A 20,000-nucleotide genomic window follows, 5' to 3' on the forward strand; every position below is an offset into this window, starting at 1 on the left:
ACTCCAGTGTGAGTGTGTGTGAGTGTGTGTGCTTCTCATACCTCTTTAAGTAAACACCCAGCCCCGGTTCCTCTCGCCCCTGCAGTCACCGGTCTCCGGTTCACCCCACAAACAGCGTCTATTACCCCTGTAAATGCCCCATGCCCCCTCCAACAGCGCCACCACTGCACCGCCATGTTACCCTCAACCCACCGGTACAGCGCTGCTCTCTCCGCTTCCTGGACCCCTGGGGTAGCGCACACTTTCGCCTGACTGAAAATCATCCTATAGTCAATAACCATTTATTTCATCTATTTTATTAATATGGTAAAATGTCCAACATTCACTGTTTTAACGTGATTTATACTATCAACAACGATAAGTATTATATCAATAATATAATAATATATAACTATGAAAACACGAACACCTTTTAAAAAAATAAGGGTTTAAAAAAGACTAATAAAATATGTAATCAGTGGCAATAATGCTCTAAATAACAAATACGTTATGTTATTAAAAAATTGTAATAAACAAAGTAATTGTGCTAATCAGACCCTTTATTTATTTATTTATTTATTTATTATCAATGTATTTTTTTTTAACTATTCCGGCATAACCAAAAAATTTTTTTAAAGAAATAAAATAAATAATAGTATTTTTTTTTACTTGAAGCTTATAAATAATTAAGACGCTATTCAAAACTTTTGGTTAATTAAAAAATAAATCTTTCAATGACAAGAGGGATGTTATTATTTATTTATATTAAGTAATCATTGTTCTATAATTTGTTCGCAATGATTTTTATTATATTAATATTTATTGACTAATATATTTTTTAGTTTATATATAAATTAAACAGGCAAATAAATATCTACCTAAATGCTTGCAGTGGCGTTTTCAAAAGAAGTCGACAGGATGCAGGTTGTACGAGGGATTCAAAATTCAACAGCACACCGTACCGGTTTTGTTAGAGGGAAAACTTCGTTGCACCACCTGGAAGTGTTTTTGACTGATGATATAAACAGAGGCGAAGTGGATTTGTTTTGCCGGGGTTCATTTGTTTTAGATAAAGAAATAGTTCATAAGTTCAGACTGGTGTGTGTGTGTGTGTGTGTGTGTGTGTGTGTGTGTGTGTGTGTGTGTGTGTGTGTGTGTGTGTGTGTGTGTGTAATGCGTTTGTTTGTGTTTAATTTCGATATTCCGACTAGGCTCATTGTCGCCCTGCTTGTGTTCGCAGTACAGAGTGTAAACCCAGATGTTCCAGGGGTTTGTGAGAATCTAGATTTATATAAAAACAGATTTTGTGAAATCGGTGCTAAAAGTTGTTATACTGATGAAGAGGCGTGCTTTAATCCTCCCAAATATGCCCTGAAACTTTCAGCTCTAAAACTCTTAGGTAGGCTCTGAAATAAATAAATAAATAAGTCTGTAGATCAATAAACAGTGATGGTGTTTAAAGCAATGAAAAATATATTCAGAATTCTTAGTAGATAAAATGACGAATAAATAAAATATATGCTGCATGATATATATTTGATATATATTTGGCTGGATAATCTTGCTGTACACAGAGCTCCTGATGGACGTGTGGAGAAGTTGTTCTCTATCGAGTCCCTGAGATTGAGTTGTTTTGAAAGGAAATAATCTGAATTAGTAGCTAACAAAAGCCTAGTGTAAAGTGCAGAACCGATTCTCTTTTTTTTTTGACTCATCTTCTCCAGACTCTCTTCCGCTTGATGAAGTGAAGGATGATGCTGTTCGTACGGTGAAGAGATGTGTGTTTTCTCCGTCACAGCCCACGTCTCTGAGAGGAGAAGTTCAGCTCGCGGCTGTATCGCAGGTAGAGGTCAGGCAGAGAGGCTTCAGAGCATGTTCACGCTAAATATTTCCCGGTGCTTGTGGATACTGCTGGAAGTTGTAAATTTCCCATTGGGATGAATAAAGTATCTATCTATCTATCTATCTATCTATCTATCTATCTATCTATCTGTCTATCTGTCTATCTGTATATCTATCTATCTGTATATCTATGAGTATCACCATATGGTTTACTTACTATCTATCTATCTGATTTTGTTTATCAAATACACAAACACACAGGACAACATGAAGTGAAATGCTTTTTACAACTATCCTTGATATATTAATAGAGCCATTTAACACTAATGGAATCTGAGTACAGGGATGTGTATGAATTAGAACACAGAATTTTATATATACAGTATACTGAAGAGTAAATGTTCTAAATGTTTACAACAGTTATCTCTGAATTTACCACATTTTTCCACTTTTGGACTAAATTTAGTGTTAATCTGCTACTAATTTACACTTTTACACTAAATGTAGTCTAAATTTACTAAATATTCACAACAATTAACTCTAAATTAGCTACATATTTACACTGCGTTTAGTCTAAATTGACTACATTTTACAATTTTTCACTAAATTTAGTCTAAATTTACTAAATATTTACAACAATCAACTCTACATTTACTAAATCTTTACACTTTTACACTACATTTAGTCTAAATTTAATAAATTTCTACACTTTTACACATTTAATCTAAATTTATAATTTACATTTAAATTTATAATAATTCACACTCCCTGGTGTTTATAATAATTCACACTCCCTGGTGTTTATAATAATTCACACTCTGGTGTTTATAATAATTCACACTCTGGTGTTTATAATAATTCACACTCCCTGGTGTTTATAATAATTCACACTCTCTGGTGTTTATAATAATTCACACTCTCTGGTGTTTATAATAATTCACACTCTCTGGTGTTTATAATAATTCACACTCCCTGGTGTTTATAATAATTCACACTCTCTGGTGTTTATGATAATTCACACTCTCTGGTGTTTATGATAATTCACATTCTCTGGTGTTTATAATAATTCACATTCTCTGGTGTTTATAATAATTCACATTCTCTGGTGTTTATGATAATTCACACTCTCTGGTGTTTATAATAATTCACATTCTCTGGTGTTTATGATAATTCACACTCTCTGGTGTTTATAATAATTCACACTCTCTGGTGTCACCCAAATGAGGATGAGGTTCCCTTTTGAGTCTGGTTCCTCTCAAGGTTTCTTTCTCTTACCATCTAAGGGGATATTTCCTCTCCACAGTCTCCTCAGGCTTCTCATTAGAAATGAATACAAATAAAAGCTGCTTTGAGACAATGTCCATTCTTAAAAGAGCTACACAAATGAATTGGAATTGAATTGAGCTTATATGTCTCATTTAGAGCTCTCCTTTTCCTCCTCGTTTTCAGGATGTGCTGAAGAACATCTTGGACCTGGATGAATCTGTGACCCGAAGTGAAGGTTTTGTGCAGCGTGTCAGTGGGGTGAAACTGTTTCCTGGCTCTGTTCCTCTCGCTCACAGATACGGAGGCCATCAGGTAGATGTGATGTTTAAGCTCTAGGTGTCTTATATCTTGGATCTTATTTTATCTTATCTTGTATATTATTCTGTAGTTTGGTTACTGGGCCGGACAGCTGGGAGACGGGCGTGCACATTTACTAGGCGAATACACAAACAGGTAACACAAGTAATATTTTTTACTCTGTAGATGATTCTTTTATACTTTTCTTTATACGTGTTTAAATACGTATTTAAATGGCGTCTAACAGAAAGGGAGAGAGATGGGAGCTTCAACTGAAAGGATCTGGGAAAACTCCATACTCAAGGTAATGATCATCTCAAACCTTTAAATATGAGTGTCTGAGGAAGTAATGAATGTGAGTGTAAAGGTGTGTGTGTGTGTATAGGTCTGGAGATGGGCGTGCAGTACTGAGATCCTCTGTTCGAGAGTTCCTGTGTAGCGAGGCCATGCACTTCCTCTCCGTCCCCACCAGCAGAGCTCTCAGGTGAATACTACATTTCACACACACACACACACACAAATTGACTTTCATTTCGGAAAAAATGTCAGGAATCAGGTGAAATCCAGTCCAGGAGGCTGCGATACTGAGATCAGGAGGTTCATGATCAAATTTTGATGATGGATTTAGAGAACTCCAGATCATTGGGAGGTGGTTGCTAGGGTGTGGTTAGGTGGTTGTTATGATATTTCAGGTGGTTGCTTTAGGACACTGATGTTTGACTTTATCTAGAAAGGTAAGCGCAGGTTTTTATTCCAAGCAAGTTGAAGCTCCTCCTAGATTGGAATGAAAGCCTGTACACACATCGGCCCTTTGCGTATTAGATTGGACTCCTCTGATCCACGGTGGGGTTTGGTGCTTTCTGTTATACTCCAATGGCTGCTTTGGTATTCCATGTGGTTGCTGTGGTGTTGCTAAGTGGTTGATGTGGTGTTTCAGGTGGTTACTAGGGTGTTGCTCTATGGTTGCTATGGTCTACCTGTTTGTTGCTAGGGTGTTGCTAGATGGTTGTATAGTCTTCTTCTTAGTTGCTAGGGTATCCCAGTCTTTGCTAGGGTGTTAGCTGGTAGCTAACTGGTTAATATGGGGTTTCACATGGTTACTAAGCTATTGCTTGGTGGTTGCTAGGGTGTTGCTATGGTCTACCTTTTGGTTGCTAGGGTCATTGTGATGTTCTGCAGGAGTTCAGCGGTTCCTCACTGTTTTTAATGATGATGTGTTTCTGCTTTGTGTCTGAAGCCTAGTGGTGAGTGAGGAGGCCGTGTGGAGAGATCAGTTTTATAACGGCAGTGTGAAGAGAGAGAGAGGTGAGTCTCTGGGGTTTAGTGTGAGTTCATTCTGACGTCATTCACTGTGGGTGATGGAGAAAAAACTGTGTGTGTGTGTGTGTGTGTGTGTGTGTGTGTGTGTGTGTGTGTAGGAGCTGTTGTCCTTCGTCTGGCACCATCATGGTTCCGATTCGGTTCTCTGGAGATTTTATCCAGAACTGGAGAGCTGGATATTCTGAGGTTTTGTTAGAGCACCTGAAATGATTTTGCACAACAAAATATTAATATTTTTTATTTTTAATAATAATTTATAATTTAATAATAATTGTTTTAACTCTGCTTTAGCTCTGTCATTACTTCAGATTAATGTTTACACATATTTTTATATTTAATATATTTTTAACAGATTTATTATAGAATAAATTGTTATTTTATTTATTATTAGACCGAAATCTTACATTTTATTTTAATTAATTTTTTTTTGATATTTTATTTATTTATTTTATTAACGATATTTTGTACTTGGTCTTGTATTTTAGACCCCAAATTATTTTAACTTTTTTAAAAATATAATTTATCTCAGTGCACTTGCTCTTGTGTGCAAAAGTTTTGGCACCCTGGCCACATTAAACATTTTATTGATTGATTTTAAGCGACTAGAAATAAATTTAATCTCTGCAGCAATTTAGAGAAAAAAAATTATTCTCCGAAGGTTAATTCATCATTACTTTATATTTTCTAAAGATTTGCTTTATATTTATATTTCTAGAAAAATAAAAAATATATATTAAAATTAATTTAAAAAAAATTAAAAAATAAGTTTTTTTATATTTATTACACAGTAGATTTATTTATGTAACACAGTTCATTTAATTCTATTTTATTCTTTATTGTATTTTAGTAAATACTCTAATTATTTTTGGCACTGAGCTGTGTGTGTGTGTGTGTGTGTGTGTTTTACGCTCTACAGGACATTGTTAAATTTTGTAATAAAGCAGCATTTTACAGCCATCGAACCCACAAATCCGAACAAATACCTGGTGAACAAAAAAGTTTATTATTAATATTTATTATTTATATTTATATTTTAAAATATCGACATACAGCTAAAATATGCACTGAGAATTCTATAAAAATAAAATCTGAACTAAACATGACCATGAGTAGTGTTATGTGTTTACTCTATGTGGTGTTTTGGTGCTGCAGGAGTTTTTCTCAGTGCTGGTGAACGAAACGGCGTACATGATCGCTAAGTGGATGTCGGTCGGCTTCGCTCACGGTGAGCTCGTTCATCAACACAGCTATATTAATACATCTCAGAGCTCTTCATTTACTGATGTTTTGTGTTTTATTACAGGTGTGTGTAACACAGACAACTTCAGCCTTTTGTCCATCACTATAGATTACGGTCCTTTTGGATTTATGGAGTCGTATAACCCGAGTTAGTATGTTTAAGTTATCTTTATTTGTCACATATACTTTACAGCACAGTGAAATTCTTTCTTCGCATATCCTATTCTTGGAGGGTTGGGGTCAGAGCGCAGGGTCAGCCATGATGCAGAAGGTTGAGGGCCCTGCTCAAGCTTGAGGCTTGATCTTCTAGTCAACAACCCAGAGCCTTAACCACTTCAGTTGCCACCACCCTTCCATTCAATAATAGCTGTGAAAATTATATTACTGACCTGTTCATGTAGTATATTTCATAGGTACACAATTTCAGAATAAACAGTCAGCACATTTGTTCCTTCTTTTGTTGCTGTGCGTTTTAGCATCAATGAGATGAAATTCTCCTCTCTCCCTGTGATGATGTCTAATGCCCTGATACGGTTATCATATCATATATACCATCATATCATGATGCTCCCATCACCATGCTTCAGTGTAATATAGTATTCCTGGGATCGAACCTTCTTTCTTTGAGCTGAGCTGTTGTTTTGTTTCGTCTAACCAACGTACATCGTTCCAAAATAGTTCTGATTCGTCTATCGTGAGTCTCTGCACTAATTTTTTGCATGAGGAGTAGAAACTGAGATGAATGCGTTATGGTTTGTTGCTTATTGTAACAGCTTTCAGGACGTCCTGCAGCTCTCTCAGCTTCCTTAGCATTACATTAGCTTACATTTAAGGCTTTTGGCAGACGCAGTTATCCAGAGTGGCTTCCATTTATTTCCTGTGTCAAACTGAGCAACTGCAGTGACTTATTATTATTATTATTATTATTATTATTATTATTATTACTATTCTACGAATTGTACTGAAAGGGATAAATGAGTACATCAGAGGGACAGCTCATGTTAGACGTTTGGGGGACAAAGTTAGAGAGGCCAGATTAAGATGGTTTGGACATGTCCAGAGGAGGGAGAGTGAGTATATTGGTAGGAGAATGTTGGACATGGAGCTGCCAGGAAGGAGGCAAAGAGGAAGGCCAAAGAGGAGGTATATGGATGGAATAGAGGATATGAAGCTAGTGGGTGTAAGTGTTGAGGATGCAGAAGATAGGGATAGGTGGAGAGAGATGATTCGCTGTGGAGACCCCTGAAGGGAAAAGCCCAAAGAAGAGGTACTGAAAGGGATGAGTGTCTTAATACTTATTTCCCCTCACTGTATTTTACTTTATTGCTCTGGATTTATTACTTCTTCTTATTCCAATATTGGTTTGTTAAATATTTTATGTAAATGTAGAGTATATGATATAATGCAATATTTTCTTTAATTCTTTGTGTCTTATAATCTTACATACAATTCACTTCAGTGTATGAACCATAATATAAAAGCTATTCTCCTTCTTATTGAATATAGATTTTGTTCCGAACTCGTCGGACGATGAAGGCAGGTACAGTATCGGGGAACAGGCTAATGCGGGCCTGTTTAATCTCCAGAAGCTTCTTGAGGCTCTTCACCCGGTGCTGTCTCCACGTCAGAGAGCACAGTGAGTCTGTTCGGGATACGTCTCTGATGATTTAGCATACTAAATTAGACAGAGAGAGAGAGAGTTGAGTGTGATGCTTGCTCTACCCTTTAATATTGTACATATCAGGACTGCTTCTGTTCTCTTCTATAAATATGCTTATACACTTATATTGCCAAAAGTATTGGGACAGCCCTCCAAATCATTGAGTTCAGGTGTTGTTTGTTGGGCTCGGCTCCTTATTTCCACTGAAAGGAACTCTTAATGCTTCAGCTTCATACCAAGACATTTTGGACAATTTCATGCTCTTTGTGGGAACAGTTTGGGGATGACCCCTTCCTGTTCCAACATGACTGCACACCAGTGCACAAATCAAGGTCTGTAAAGACAGGGATGAGTGAGTTTGGTGTGGAGGAACTTGACTGTCCTGCACAGAGTCCTGACCTCAACCCCATAGAACAGCTTTGGGATGAATTAGAGTGGAGACTGTGAGTCAGACCTTCTCGTCCAACATCAGTGCCTGACCTCACAAATGTGCTTCTAAAGGAATGGTCAAAAATTCCCATAAACACACTCCTAAACCTTGTGGAAAGCCTTCCCAGAAGAGTTGAAGCTGTTATAGCTGTAAAGGGGCGTGACAACTCCATATTACATTCATGTGAAGGCAGATGTCCCAAAACTTTTGGCAATATAGTGTACACAAATGATTTTCATGACCTGAACAGTTCTGGTATGTGTGTGTCACACAGAGCTGAGAGAATACTGAGAGGATATCCAGAGATCTACCACAGGAGGTGAGTCAGTGTTTAAATAGCGCTCATGTGAAGGTTAAAGAATTTATTTCTTCCAGATTAATAGTACATTAGTATGTCATTTTTACAAACAGGACACATGCGATGATTCCCTGATTCATTATTTGTTACTTTTCTGTCACTTGTTTGTCAGAGGTTTTTATTCATAATTGTTTATTAAGGGAAGTAAAATGATTTTCTGTCAGTGGGAATAAACTTCTCAACCAAATTTTTCAAATTTTCTGATGAACTCTGTTTTCTTTCTTTTTTAAAACCACAGGAAAGATCAGTCAATCAGTTTCACTTAGCCGCTCAGTCCAATCCAGTAGATTGTCATATGCTACATAATGAACATGTTAATAAAGGGTGCTGTGTTCACAGGCTACTTTGTCTGTTTGCATGTCTGTCTCTCTCTGCCTCTCTGTACGTCTTTCTGCCTCTCTGTACGTCTTTCTGCCTCTCTGTACGTCTTTCTGCCTCTCTGTACGTCTTTCTGTCTGTCTGTAAGTCTGTCTGCTTCTTTCTGTCTGTCTGTCTGTCTGTCAGTCAGTCAGTCTGACTCTCTGCCAATTAGTCTCTCTCTGTTTCTCTGTCTGTCTTTCTCTCTCTCTGTGTTTCTGTCTGTCTGTCCATCTATCAGACTTTCTTTCTTTGTCTCTCTCTTTCTGCCCCGTCTGTTTGTCTGTCTCTTTCTTCTCTCTGTCTCTCTTTATCTATCTATCTATCTATCTATCTATCTATCTATCTATCTATCTATCTATCTATCTATCTATCTATCTATCTATCTGTCTCTCTTTGTTTCTCTCTCTCTCTCTCTTTATCCTGCCATCTTCATTTCACAGTTGTTTTTCCTCACAATTTCTCCTTTATGTCCTCCTTTACACACACACACACACACACAGTGTAAAGTCTTGTTTCACTATCTCACGTCTTCCTCTGAACAGATAGCAGATGAGTGTATAATTGTCATTCTTTTCCTTTACAGGTTCCACGACCTTTTCAAAGCTAAGTTGGGCCTTCTCGGTGATGATGAGGGTGATGCGTATCTCATCGGCTTTCTGCTAAAGGTGAAGAGACGTGATAAACGTCGCAGGGAGCTTTTGACACATCAGTGTGACTGCATGTATTCTCTCTAACGTCTTCTCTCTGTTTCTTCATGTTAATTTTAGCTAATGGAGGACACACGTGCAGACTTTACCATGACCTTCAGACAGCTGAGTGACGTGAGTCTGCTCCAGCTCCAGAGGAACTCCATCACTCAGGTCCCTCTCATCTTCTACCTTCATCCAAAACATATAGAAAGAGCTTCATCCTCCAATCACATGCTTTTATCTTGTCTTACATTGAACTTTTTGGACATTTGATCAGATCTACCCTCCATGTATTGCAAAAAAGAAGGTTTGTGTCTCAGATTGAAGCCCCGCCCCTGAGAACAGCTTAGGGCTGTGATTGGACAATGAGAGAATTTTTTTAAGCATGCTTTTCAGAATGAAATGTTTTCTGCATGTCACTATTGAAAATCAATACTGTGTGTGTGTGTGTGTGTTTTTCTCAGACCATGTGGGCTCTCTGGGCTCTTTCCTCTCATGATTATTTCTCAGACTGGGTTCAGCTTTATTTACAGAGAATTAAAAGGTAACGCCATGTTTTTCCCTCCTCAACACTTCAGCTCATTCTGTGAAAGATTTCTGAATAGCATGTCGGGTTTTTTACAGTCAGCTGGGCGATTCAGAAGAGTCTCGGCATCGCAGGATGAGAGGTACGTGTGCACCAGTGACTACAGCGTTACAGTAAACACTCACAAACACAAGTCTTTCACTGTGTGTGCTTCGTAATGTGTGTTGAAATGCAGGCGTTAATCCTCGCTACGTGTTGAGGAACTGGATGGCCGAGTCAGCTATTAGGAAAGCAGAGAATAACGACTTCTCTGAGGTGAGGAACTGTCAAATTTGAGGAAGAGATTATTATCTCTGAATTATTTATGAAATATATTGAAAAATAACAAGACTATGTTGTTTAAAATTTATAAGCAGATCCTGTGATATAGCTAAACCTGCAACGTTGGCTTATACAGTTAGCATATCCTAGCAAATTGAACTTCTTCAGCAGAATGAACTGACAATAAAATGTTTCTGAGAGTCATTCTGTACATGGCCTGCAGGTGGTGCTGTTGCTTCACACTTTGACCGAACCCTTTGTGGACAATGAGGCAGCAGAGAGAGCAGGTTACTCCAGCAGACCTCCAGCCTGGGCTTCAGAGCTAAGGGTCAGCTGCTCTTCCTGATGATCCTTATCTATACAACTGTCTCTAGGTCCTGCTTTAAATATAACTTTTAGATGGGAGCAATAAAGAGATATAAAGATTGCATTCGAGTTCTAAGTAATTAATTTTAAACTAGTTAAATGTTTACTGTTACTGGAGACATTAATCATAACTTAAAGTGAATCTGTGAACAGTGAGTCTTTAAAGTGACTCTTTGCAGAGAAGTTTCACTGTTCAGATTCATGTTTAAGATTCACTTTTCAGAGATTTGTTTTAAAGTGAATCTGTGAACACTGAATCTTCAAAGTGAATCTGTGCAAAGAGAGTCCTTAAAGCAAGTCTCTGAACAGTGACTCTCAAAGAGTCTTTAAAGCGACTCTATGAACAAGGAATCATTAAAGTGACTCTCTGAACAGAGCATCCTTGAAGTGACTCTCTGAACAGGGAATCATTAAAGTGAGTCTCTGAACAGAGCATCCTTAAAGTGACTCTCTGAACAGGGAATCATTAAAGTGACTCTCTGAACAGAGCATCCTTAAAGTGACTCTCTGAACAGGGAATCATTAAAGTGACTCTCTGAACAGAGAATCATTAAAGTGACTCTCTGGACAGGGAATCATTAAAGTGACTCTGAACAGAGAATCTTTAAAGCAACTCTCTGAACAGGGACTCTTTAAAGTGACTCTCTGAACAGGGACTCTTTAAAGTGACTCTCTGGACAGGGAATCTTTAAAGCGACTCTCTGAGCAAAGAATATTTAAAGCGACTCTCTGAACATGGAATCTTTGAAGCGACTCTTCGAACAGAGAGAATATCTCTGAACAGGGAATCATTAAAGTGACACTCTGAACAGGGAATCTTTAAAATGATAAATAAAGGGACAGGAATAATGCTGTATCATGCTCGAGGACAGAGCAGAGGCTGGGGAAGTTAATGACAGGGTTGCCAGATTGTGCTAATTGAAATAACTCTGCAGTTCTTGTTTTAAATGATCATAATCAAATCTAAAACACAAACACAAATTTAAAAAAGGCCAAGTGTAAGTGCAGACTGTGTGTCTATGGTGTACAAAACCATTTCTATTGTTAAATAAAATGTAAAGCTTAAGAGAGCCAAAGGGAGATAAATAAGGAATTTCAGGCACATACAGCATAATGAATTCAACTCAAATTTCTGTTTTGTATCATTTGTACAAAAGTGGTGTATCATTTTATTTTATTTTATTAAAAATTCTTTGTAACATTGAATATGTTAAAATATACACTCAGAAATACCAGCCTTGGTGGTTAGTCCTTATCCTTATCCTCATCCCATGACACAAAAGCAACAAGATTTGTGAATAAAACTTACATTCGTTCTACATTTATTGTAATATTTAATTCCCCTGTCCCCAGCTCCAACTCCACGATACGGTGTAGCACTCATACTTTAGTCTTAATTCATCCAAATCCACATATTTACAGAACGTGTGTTATGTCAGAAGTCATTTCCTCTGTAGAAACAAGGGGTGCAGGTTCACTGCCCACCACGTTTTTTCTGCATGGCCACCATGAGTTCTGACATGAAGTCACCACCGGAGGGCGCCGATACTGACGGCGTAGTCCTCTTTGGAGGCGGAGGTGCGACTTTCCTCAGAGAGGCTGTGGAAGGATTGAATCCTCCTCCGAAAGCTGGAGGTGGAGGTGGTGGAGGAGGAGGAACTCCGCCTGTGGATGGAGGAGGAGGAGGTGGTGGAGGCAGATGATCTCCACCTAGAGCTGGAGGAGGAGGAGGTGGTGGTGGAAGATGATCTCCACCCAGAGCTGGAGGAGGAGGAGGGAGTGACGGATCTGGAGGAGGTGGAGGAAGCTCTCCTAACATCATGGGAGGAGGTGGAGGAAGCTCTCCTGACATCATGGGAGGAGGTGGAGGAAGCTCTCCTGACATCATGGGAGGAGGTGGAGGTAGGAAGTCAGGAGGAAGCTCCATGTCGTCGCTCGGGGGCGGAGGAAGCGGAAAGTTTGAGGGCGGAGCAGGGAAGGAGGGCATGGCTCGCTGAGGGGCAAGCGGCGGAGGCTGCTTCTTTACAGGCATCGAGGGTGGAGGAGATGGTGGAGGGGGCAGGACTTCGGCTGGAGGTGGCGGAATGGCAGCTGGGACCTTAAAACACATAAAAACAAGGTTTAAAATGATGTTTGCAACGCAATTTTAGTTTAGCACTGGAGGCTAACATAGCTAAGAGATAACAGAAAATGATAGCCACCAGTTTAGCATTTATAAATCGTCACACACTAGCCTCAGAGCTAAACACTGGTGTATGTTCTGTTAAATTACACTTCGGGGTGTTTTAGTGCTGGCGTTTGCTTCGTGCTAATGTGGTGGATCTTAGGATCGATTAGTTCTTAGCTACATTAGCTTCATAGGCTAAGTACAAATGTAAAGAAGGAAATATTTAAACACGTTTTGGTTGATTGTTTATATTTGGGGTCGAGGGGAAAGAATGTCTTATTTGAATGTTTAATTTTTTATCTAAATCATAAGCAGGGTGGTTCTAGTTTTAGGAAAAATGCTAAACGGCTAATTTTGTAGCTTAATGTTTACTCAGGTGCCTCATGACTGCGGTAAAGGATGCTGTAAATTTCCATCCGAAAGTTTATTCTGTATCTCTGGGAAAGAATTTTATTCTTTACAACAATCTGGCCTCAATCTTCTTCAGTTTGTTACAGACAGCTGGGAAATATTCTGAACACACAGGCCATGCCCCTTCTCCTAAATGAAAGCGCTAGCTGTAGTAAATAGACCAGGCGCTCGAGTCAGGATCAGGTGTTAGCTGTTAAGGCAAGGACGACAACACGGAGCGCTAAAGCATCCACGTGTCAGCGTTTTGAGTAAAACATGTGGCGTGGTTACAGTTAAATAGTGTAAGCAGATTGTTAACAGGAATAATCAGACACATTTTGCTTTCATGCAATTAATAAAAGTTGAAACGTTTCCTGATTTTTATTTTTTTAGCATGTTTTTACCTTGAGCGCCGGCTCTGAACGAGGCTGAGGAGCGTGTCCATTGGCTGCTTTGGCTGAAAAACACAATTAGGACATTTTATTCATGTGTTTCACATCACACTTTCGGGGGAAATAATTAGAAATGTATTTCTAATAAAGTTTTTTTTCACTTTTTTAATACTATTTAAAAAATAAATTGATGGCAAAAAATAGATATGTATCTCTACGAATTTTGTTTTACTATTAAAAAAAATAATTGGTGGCAAAAAATAAATTTATTTTTTTGCTATTTAAAAATATTTGGCAAAAAAAAAGAAAATTAGAAATGTATCTCTAATACTGTTTTTTTTGTTATTTAAAAAAAATTGGTGGATTTTTTAAAAAATGTATCTCTAATAATGTTCTTTTACTATTTAAAAAATAGTGGGAAAAAAATAGAAATGTATGTCTAATAATGTTTATTTTATATTTAATCAAATTGTTGGGGGAAAAAAATAGAAATGTAAAAAAAAGAGAAATTTATCTCTGTCTAATATATCTATTTAAATTTTTTTTCATAAATGTATCTCTAATATTTTTTTACTATTCAAAAAATTGGTGGAAAAAAATTAGAAATGTATCTCTAATAATGTTTTTTTAAACAGTTCGAAACTAACAGCAGAATGAAATTCTACATTTATTTTCATATTAAAGTTCATTTTGTTTTATGATCAACATCTTTAGCTGGCTTTACCTGTTACCTCTAATCATCTCTGACACCTTAAGTAGCATTAAAGGTCTTGTTAAGGTATGGGGTGCACAAACTTTTGCAGTCTGCTGTATCTGGGTATTTTATAGAAGAACACTAAAACGTGACTAACGTGTTTGGTTACCTTTCGGTGTTGGGGACGGTGTGGACGCGGTGGAGCTGGACGGACTCGGCTGGAGGTTCCGGTTCGTCCAAACTGAAGAGAGTGATGAAACTTTTCTCATGGCGGTCTTATAGTTCTCATATAACACCTTACCATACTGCACAACACACACACACACACACACAAATCAGATTTGTTCATATGTAGCATTTTTATTTTAGTTAACTGGTCCTTGTCTGTAGAACCTTCACAGATGTTTGGTTGTGTTTCGGTTACTGAAGTAATTCAATACAATGCTTCAGTTTCATTTACAGCCATTTCCTCCTCATGCCCTTTCCATCGCCTGAATACACATCTACATCATCATCTACATGCTTCATGTGGCATCGTAAAGCTTTAAAGTGAAGCTATCCTGTATTACATCACAGTACTCGCAGCTTAGCAAGCCTTAGGGGGCGGAGTTACACCAAACTGGAAGGAAGGAGGCAAAAAACTCCATGCAAGTATCAAAATGCAATACAGATATTATGAACCTGAGTGGTTAAGGTGTTGGACTACTGATCAGAAGGTGGTTAGTTCGAATCCCAGGTCCACCAAGCTGCCACTACTGGGCCCCTGAGCAAGGCCCTTAACCCTTAATTGCTCAGTTGTATAAACATGTAAGTCACTCTGTAGAAGGGCATCTACCAAATGGCAAAAATGTAAATGATTCAATGAGCCAAATTCATGCTTGGTGGATTCCTCGATCCTGTGACCTCTAACACAAGGAAGGCAGGGACATGACGTGGAAATTTCTTTATTTTTCTGTTATTTTTAAGTGATGTAAGGGTACATGGTGTATAAGGATGGCTAAAAGCTTGATATTCTAATGAATTATCTGAATTTTAATGAATAAACATGGTTTCCTGTAGTAATTAGAAGTCGGGATGTTGATTTAGACTGAAATGTGTAATACAGTGTGTAATCACTGCTGTGTGGAACTGAATCACTTTCACGTTCAAATGTCTCACCTTAGCGATACGGATCCCCGTCACCCACAGGTTCATGGTCCATTCGTCGTCACAGCACAAGTACTTGATGTACTGAGACTCCTTCTGGATCTGAGGATGCTGGAGACACATCACAAGCACTTCACATCAATAACACTGTGTATAACTTTACTCAAATAAAAACAAATGATCCGCACTCCAGACTCCCGTCCCGTTCTGCTAAATCGCCTCTGCTTGACATGGACTTTAGCGTAAAACTGTAATTTGCCTGCCTGCAGGAAATACATAGACATTATGAAGGTGAAGGTGCTGATTTGCAAAATGGTGGTTAGTCTGCAGATTGCTGATATCAGCTGTGGTTGATGAAGCAGCACTGGTTCCTCTCTGACAGGCTTAACTCTAAAGCTGATGAAATTATGCTGACGTTTTGGCTTTCCGTTTCGTATCTACGTTTTATAGTGAAAGCTACTTAGGCGGGATTTTTATGCCATGAATCTGCACAAAATAGCCCTTAATACTTTGAAGAGAGGGAAGAAAGCAATATATATATTATTATATGTATTATAAATATATATTATTTCTAAATAATTAAAAAAAAAGTACAAGTAAAAGAAACAACAAAAAATAAAATAAATAAATAAATAAATAAATAAATATTATTAAAAATAATAAAATAAATTATATGCATGACTTCCAATGCTAAAAAAAATATTAATAATTATTATTAGCATCAGAAGTCATGCATATAATTGGTTTTATGCTACAAATCTGCACAAAATAGCCCTTAATACAAGGGGAAAGAGGCCAGGTTTAACTCTAAGATCCACAGGCTGTTAACAGAGCTGGATTTTATGGACTACTGGTGAGAATGAAGCCATTTGAAATCCCATTAATAATGGTCAAAAGGCATGTTAGAAAACAGAACTAACATTGAACATTTGTCCTACATTTGGTAGAAACTCAACACCACTCATCACCCTGAGAGCAACGTCTTCGCTCAGTGAAGCATGCTGGTGGTAGCATCTCGACGCAGAGCTGCTGTTCATTAGCAGATACTGATAAATGAAGCCAAATACAGGAAGAATGTTCCAGGTCTTATCAAAGATAACTCGGGCAGAACCTCTACCTCAGTCTGACCTGGACAAGATGTGAAAATTAGCCTTCACCATCAACAGAACAGAACTTTTTGCCAAAAGTAATGAATCTCCAAATGTGCAAGAAGACACAAACAATTCCTTTAGCAACCAACAAATATCTGATATTTCTTTAATTAACTTTCGTAGCACAATCAGTTGTTTGGCATTCTGCTTGAATCAAACAGTAAAAATCTGAGATACGTCCATTTTAAGTATATCTTAATTCATTTCTGAATGTGGAAAAGTTCAAGGGGGGCAAATACTTATGCAAGGTCATGGGGAAAGACAGATTTGTTGTGTATAATTTAGAAACAGTGACCGATGGCTGCTATGAAATCCACAGCTGACTTGTAAAGGTGTTAAGTTTAGCTAAACACACACACACACACACACACACTGGATGTTTGAACAGCACGGGTCTGTTTTCATTACCGGAGCTGGTCATTTTGTTAATCACGGCTTGTTAAGGCACCTGGTGTGAAGGAGACACACACCTTGAAATAATCATGTAGGAAACTTGTGATTAGTCACCGGGGATTAGTGAGCTGTAATAGCCAGAGAGAGAACAGATTGCTTGCCGAAGTCTCAGAATGGTTTTATTAAAGGAACCAGGAAAATGAAATGTGGACAATTATCCCTTGATTGAGTCTTAATCAGTCCAACATGTGTCTTTATTTATTTATTTACATTTGAATTAAATTTATTTAATTTTAATTTTTTTATTTGTGTATTTATTTTTTTAATCATATTTGATCACCTGAACTGTTTGATCACTGAAACTTAAAATTATTGGCCTCTCAGATTCAGCACAATTGTTTAATTAGATGTTTGTCTATTTTTGTCTATAATTCTCTATAAAACATTTCAATTTATTTGAGGTTTTAAACTTAACAATTATATTTACCTGCATTTCTACCATTTTTTCAGAAATGGTAAATTCACTAAATTGTAACAGAATGACCTAAAAAATATCTTATTTATTTATTTGTTTGGAATGATTATGAATTATTAACACCATTTACATGCAAACATTGCATTTAATAAATAAATATACAAATGTATCATCTGCATGACCCCAATCCAAGTTTATATACACTGTGGAAGAAAATAATTCAGCTTCATGATGGAGCCAGGACTGATTTTGTTCATTTTTGGAGCTATATGTCATTAACCCACATCAGTAGGCCGAAGATACTGAACATCTCAACAAGGCATGAGCTACACATGCACTGTAGGGGCGACATTAAACTGGTAGCCAGAAGCTTTCATCACTTATATTCTTGATTGCAGAGGAAAGGCACTGCGGACTCAGACTCACTGGATGATGGATTATGTTTGGAGAGAAGAATTTGTAACACATGCATATGCAGTTAATTCACTCACAAGTTCTGGAAGGAAACTTCAGAGGGACAACCGAAGAATTGTCATTTTTTTACGACTACATGCTTTGTGTTTATCACTGAAAAACAAATCAGCAGAGATGTCAGCAATGTTCCAGCTCTAGAGCTCATTTCTGGTCCTGGAAAAATGTACTAAAATGAAATCAGCTGATTTTTTTAAGTTTATTTTTACATTCTGTCCAAATACTTCTGTGCTCCTTTAGGGGCGGAGCTTACAATGACAGACTTACTTTAACACTGAAGAATGAATCATGGACTGATTGCACAAGTCCATATGCAGGTTTGCAAAATGGTAGGCACTTATAAGGTATTATTTGTGATATGCTATCATTCTATCATGATCCTGGATTATCGGCTGTGACTTTGGATGGGTGTAGGCTGCGGGGGAGGGGAATGAAGAAAAGGGCTTGGCTAGACATACATTGCACATGATACAGCATTACAGTGGGAAATAAAATGACCCAAAGCTGGTTACAAGTCGACTATAGCTTCCATTCGAGGGCATTAAGTCCATTTTTTTGTATTAATTACAAGCAACAAGGTCAGGAATGTTTCAAAACTGAAGTCAGCACTGCAATTAAACCAAACCAGCTGTAAATAAGGTCATTATTACAGGATGAAGAGGAGAAGAAGGTACAGGACTTTAAGTACTTGGGGTCAACAGTCCAGAATAGTGGAGAGTGTGGGAAAGAGGTAAAGAAGCGAGTGCAGGCAGGTTGGAATGGGTGGAGAAAGATGTCAGGGAATCAAAGGGAAGGTGTACAAGACAGTGGTGAGACCGGCCATGCTGTATGGTTTAGAGGCAGTGTCACTGAGGAAGAGACAGGAGTCAGAGCTGGAGGTAGCAGAGCTGAAGATGTTGAGGTTCTCTTTGGGAGGGACACGGTTGGACAGGATTAGGAACGAGTACATCAGAGGGACAGCTCATGTTGGACGTTTGGGGGACGAAGTTAGGGAGGCCAGATTAAGATGGTTTGGACATGTCCAGAGGAGGGAGAGTGAGTATATTGGTAGGAGAATGTTGGACATGGAGCTGCCAGGCAGGAGGAAAAGAGGAAGGCCAAAGAGGAGGTATATGGATGTAATAAATGAGGATATGAAGCTAGTGGGTGAAAGTGTTGAGGATGCAGAAGATGGGGATAGGTGGAGGGAGACGATTCACTGTGGAGACCCCTGAGAGGAACGGCCGAAAGAAGAAGAAGAAGAAGAAGATTAACTGGAAGTAGAATTCTATACATTATAGCTGCATGTGCTTTGTGTTCAGATCTAAGACTCCAGAGAAAGATAGATTTTTTTTGTTGTTTTTTTTGTTAAAGCTGCAGGCACAACAACATTTCGATCGAAATTTTCCGACTTGATGGGATTTGTCATCGATTCCTGATGCTATCATCAATCACCCCAAGTCTAGCACAAGCCTGCTCTGTTTGCTGTAGTTTATTATTTCCCTTCGGTACCAACATTTGGACGGACGGCCGCCAGAAGACGTGTTCTAAACACCACCACATACGTGAGCTAATAACAGTTCTGTGAACGTCTGGTTTTATGGATCAATAAAGCATTAAAGCAACCCTTAGAGCAGCTAGCTTCCACACCTCATGTCTAATGCACCCCATTTTGACCACCATTCTCAAAGCAACCACGTCTACGACCAAAAATAGCATTCCCACATCACCAAATGTACCGAAAATAATGCAAGGGTGAAAAAGAGCTCAGAAGAATATACAGTACCTCCTTCCTCACTGCAGCTTTTGCTGATAATCAGTTTCAAGGCCGATAGATAGAGGACTTTCAGATCCTTAAAAACCTCCTATTCAGTTTAGTCAGCACATCAGGTTTTCCACTGTGGCTCAGCACAGACTAAATAAAGGCTCCAAACTGCAACAACTAACAAAAATCCACCATAAAAGCAGCACAAAATCAAGATTCGGCAAGTTCTAAGTTTCAGACCTGATTTGGAATTTTTCTTTTATATTTCTAACACGCTTCGTTAACCAATCAGCTCCAGGTATTTATGACTGAACTTATTTTAGG

General features: G+C 38.1%; 3 protein-coding genes across 8 annotated transcripts in view; 1 reads left to right on the forward strand and 2 right to left on the reverse strand.

Moving 5' to 3' along the window:
* The window catches only part of pdss1 (prenyl (decaprenyl) diphosphate synthase, subunit 1), a 10,416-nt gene extending 10,190 nt beyond the window's left edge, over positions 1-226 (reverse strand). For 3 of the 5 annotated variants that reach the window (XM_058401723.1, XM_058401715.1, XM_058401707.1), the window contains exon 1: positions 42-226. In XM_058401723.1, the coding sequence (XP_058257706.1) occupies positions 42-176 (135 nt within the window). In that variant the 5' untranslated portion in view covers positions 177-226. The remainder of the gene's footprint in view (positions 1-41) is intronic. The other 2 variants (XM_058401738.1, XM_058401731.1) reach the window with 1 other exon arrangement.
* Positions 227-913: 687 nt separating this feature from the next.
* Positions 914-11,505, forward strand: LOC131355146 (protein adenylyltransferase SelO-1, mitochondrial-like). 2 transcript variants are annotated; one of them, XM_058393423.1, is made up of 19 exons: positions 914-1,378; positions 1,704-1,822; positions 3,271-3,399; positions 3,476-3,540; positions 3,632-3,688; positions 3,770-3,868; positions 4,622-4,689; positions 4,803-4,890; positions 5,621-5,690; positions 5,857-5,929; positions 6,008-6,091; positions 7,450-7,579; positions 8,308-8,352; positions 9,335-9,416; positions 9,519-9,611; positions 9,905-9,984; positions 10,065-10,108; positions 10,202-10,281; positions 10,511-11,505. In XM_058393423.1, exons 1-19 carry the CDS (start codon positions 1,153-1,155, stop codon positions 10,631-10,633), a joined length of 1,755 nt encoding a protein of 584 aa, XP_058249406.1. In that variant the 5' UTR covers positions 914-1,152; the 3' UTR covers positions 10,634-11,505. The 2 variants fall into 2 exon arrangements, with proteins under 2 accessions (XP_058249406.1, XP_058249398.1); XM_058393415.1 differs by having other exon boundaries at positions 5,857-6,091.
* Positions 11,506-11,877: 372 nt separating this feature from the next.
* apbb1ip (amyloid beta (A4) precursor protein-binding, family B, member 1 interacting protein) overlaps positions 11,878-20,000 on the reverse strand; it is a 38,498-nt gene continuing 30,375 nt past the window's right edge. Inside the window, exons 11-14 of the mRNA XM_058393402.1 lie at positions 15,455-15,553; positions 14,466-14,601; positions 13,615-13,667; positions 11,878-12,751 (exon numbers count right to left, since the gene is read on the reverse strand). Of these exons, the coding sequence (XP_058249385.1) occupies positions 12,128-12,751; positions 13,615-13,667; positions 14,466-14,601; positions 15,455-15,553 (912 nt within the window). The 3' untranslated portion in view covers positions 11,878-12,127. The remainder of the gene's footprint in view (positions 12,752-13,614; positions 13,668-14,465; positions 14,602-15,454; positions 15,554-20,000) is intronic.

This window comes from Hemibagrus wyckioides, linkage group LG01 (assembly GCF_019097595.1).
Source record: "Hemibagrus wyckioides isolate EC202008001 linkage group LG01, SWU_Hwy_1.0, whole genome shotgun sequence".
Classification (NCBI taxonomy): domain Eukaryota; kingdom Metazoa; phylum Chordata; class Actinopteri; order Siluriformes; family Bagridae; genus Hemibagrus; species Hemibagrus wyckioides.

Excerpts from the sequence above, each read along its gene's own strand:
- LOC131355146 (XM_058393415.1), top strand. The coding sequence starts at position 1,153 with ATGCGTTTGTTTGTGTTTAATTTCGATATTCCGACTAGGCTCATTGTC. Across the intron at positions 3,541-3,631 it reads CTAGGCGAATACACAAACAG|AAAGGGAGAGAGATGGGAGC; the intron begins GTAACACAAGTA and ends GGCGTCTAACAG. Across the intron at positions 10,109-10,201 it reads TCGGCATCGCAGGATGAGAG|GCGTTAATCCTCGCTACGTG; the intron begins GTACGTGTGCAC and ends GTTGAAATGCAG.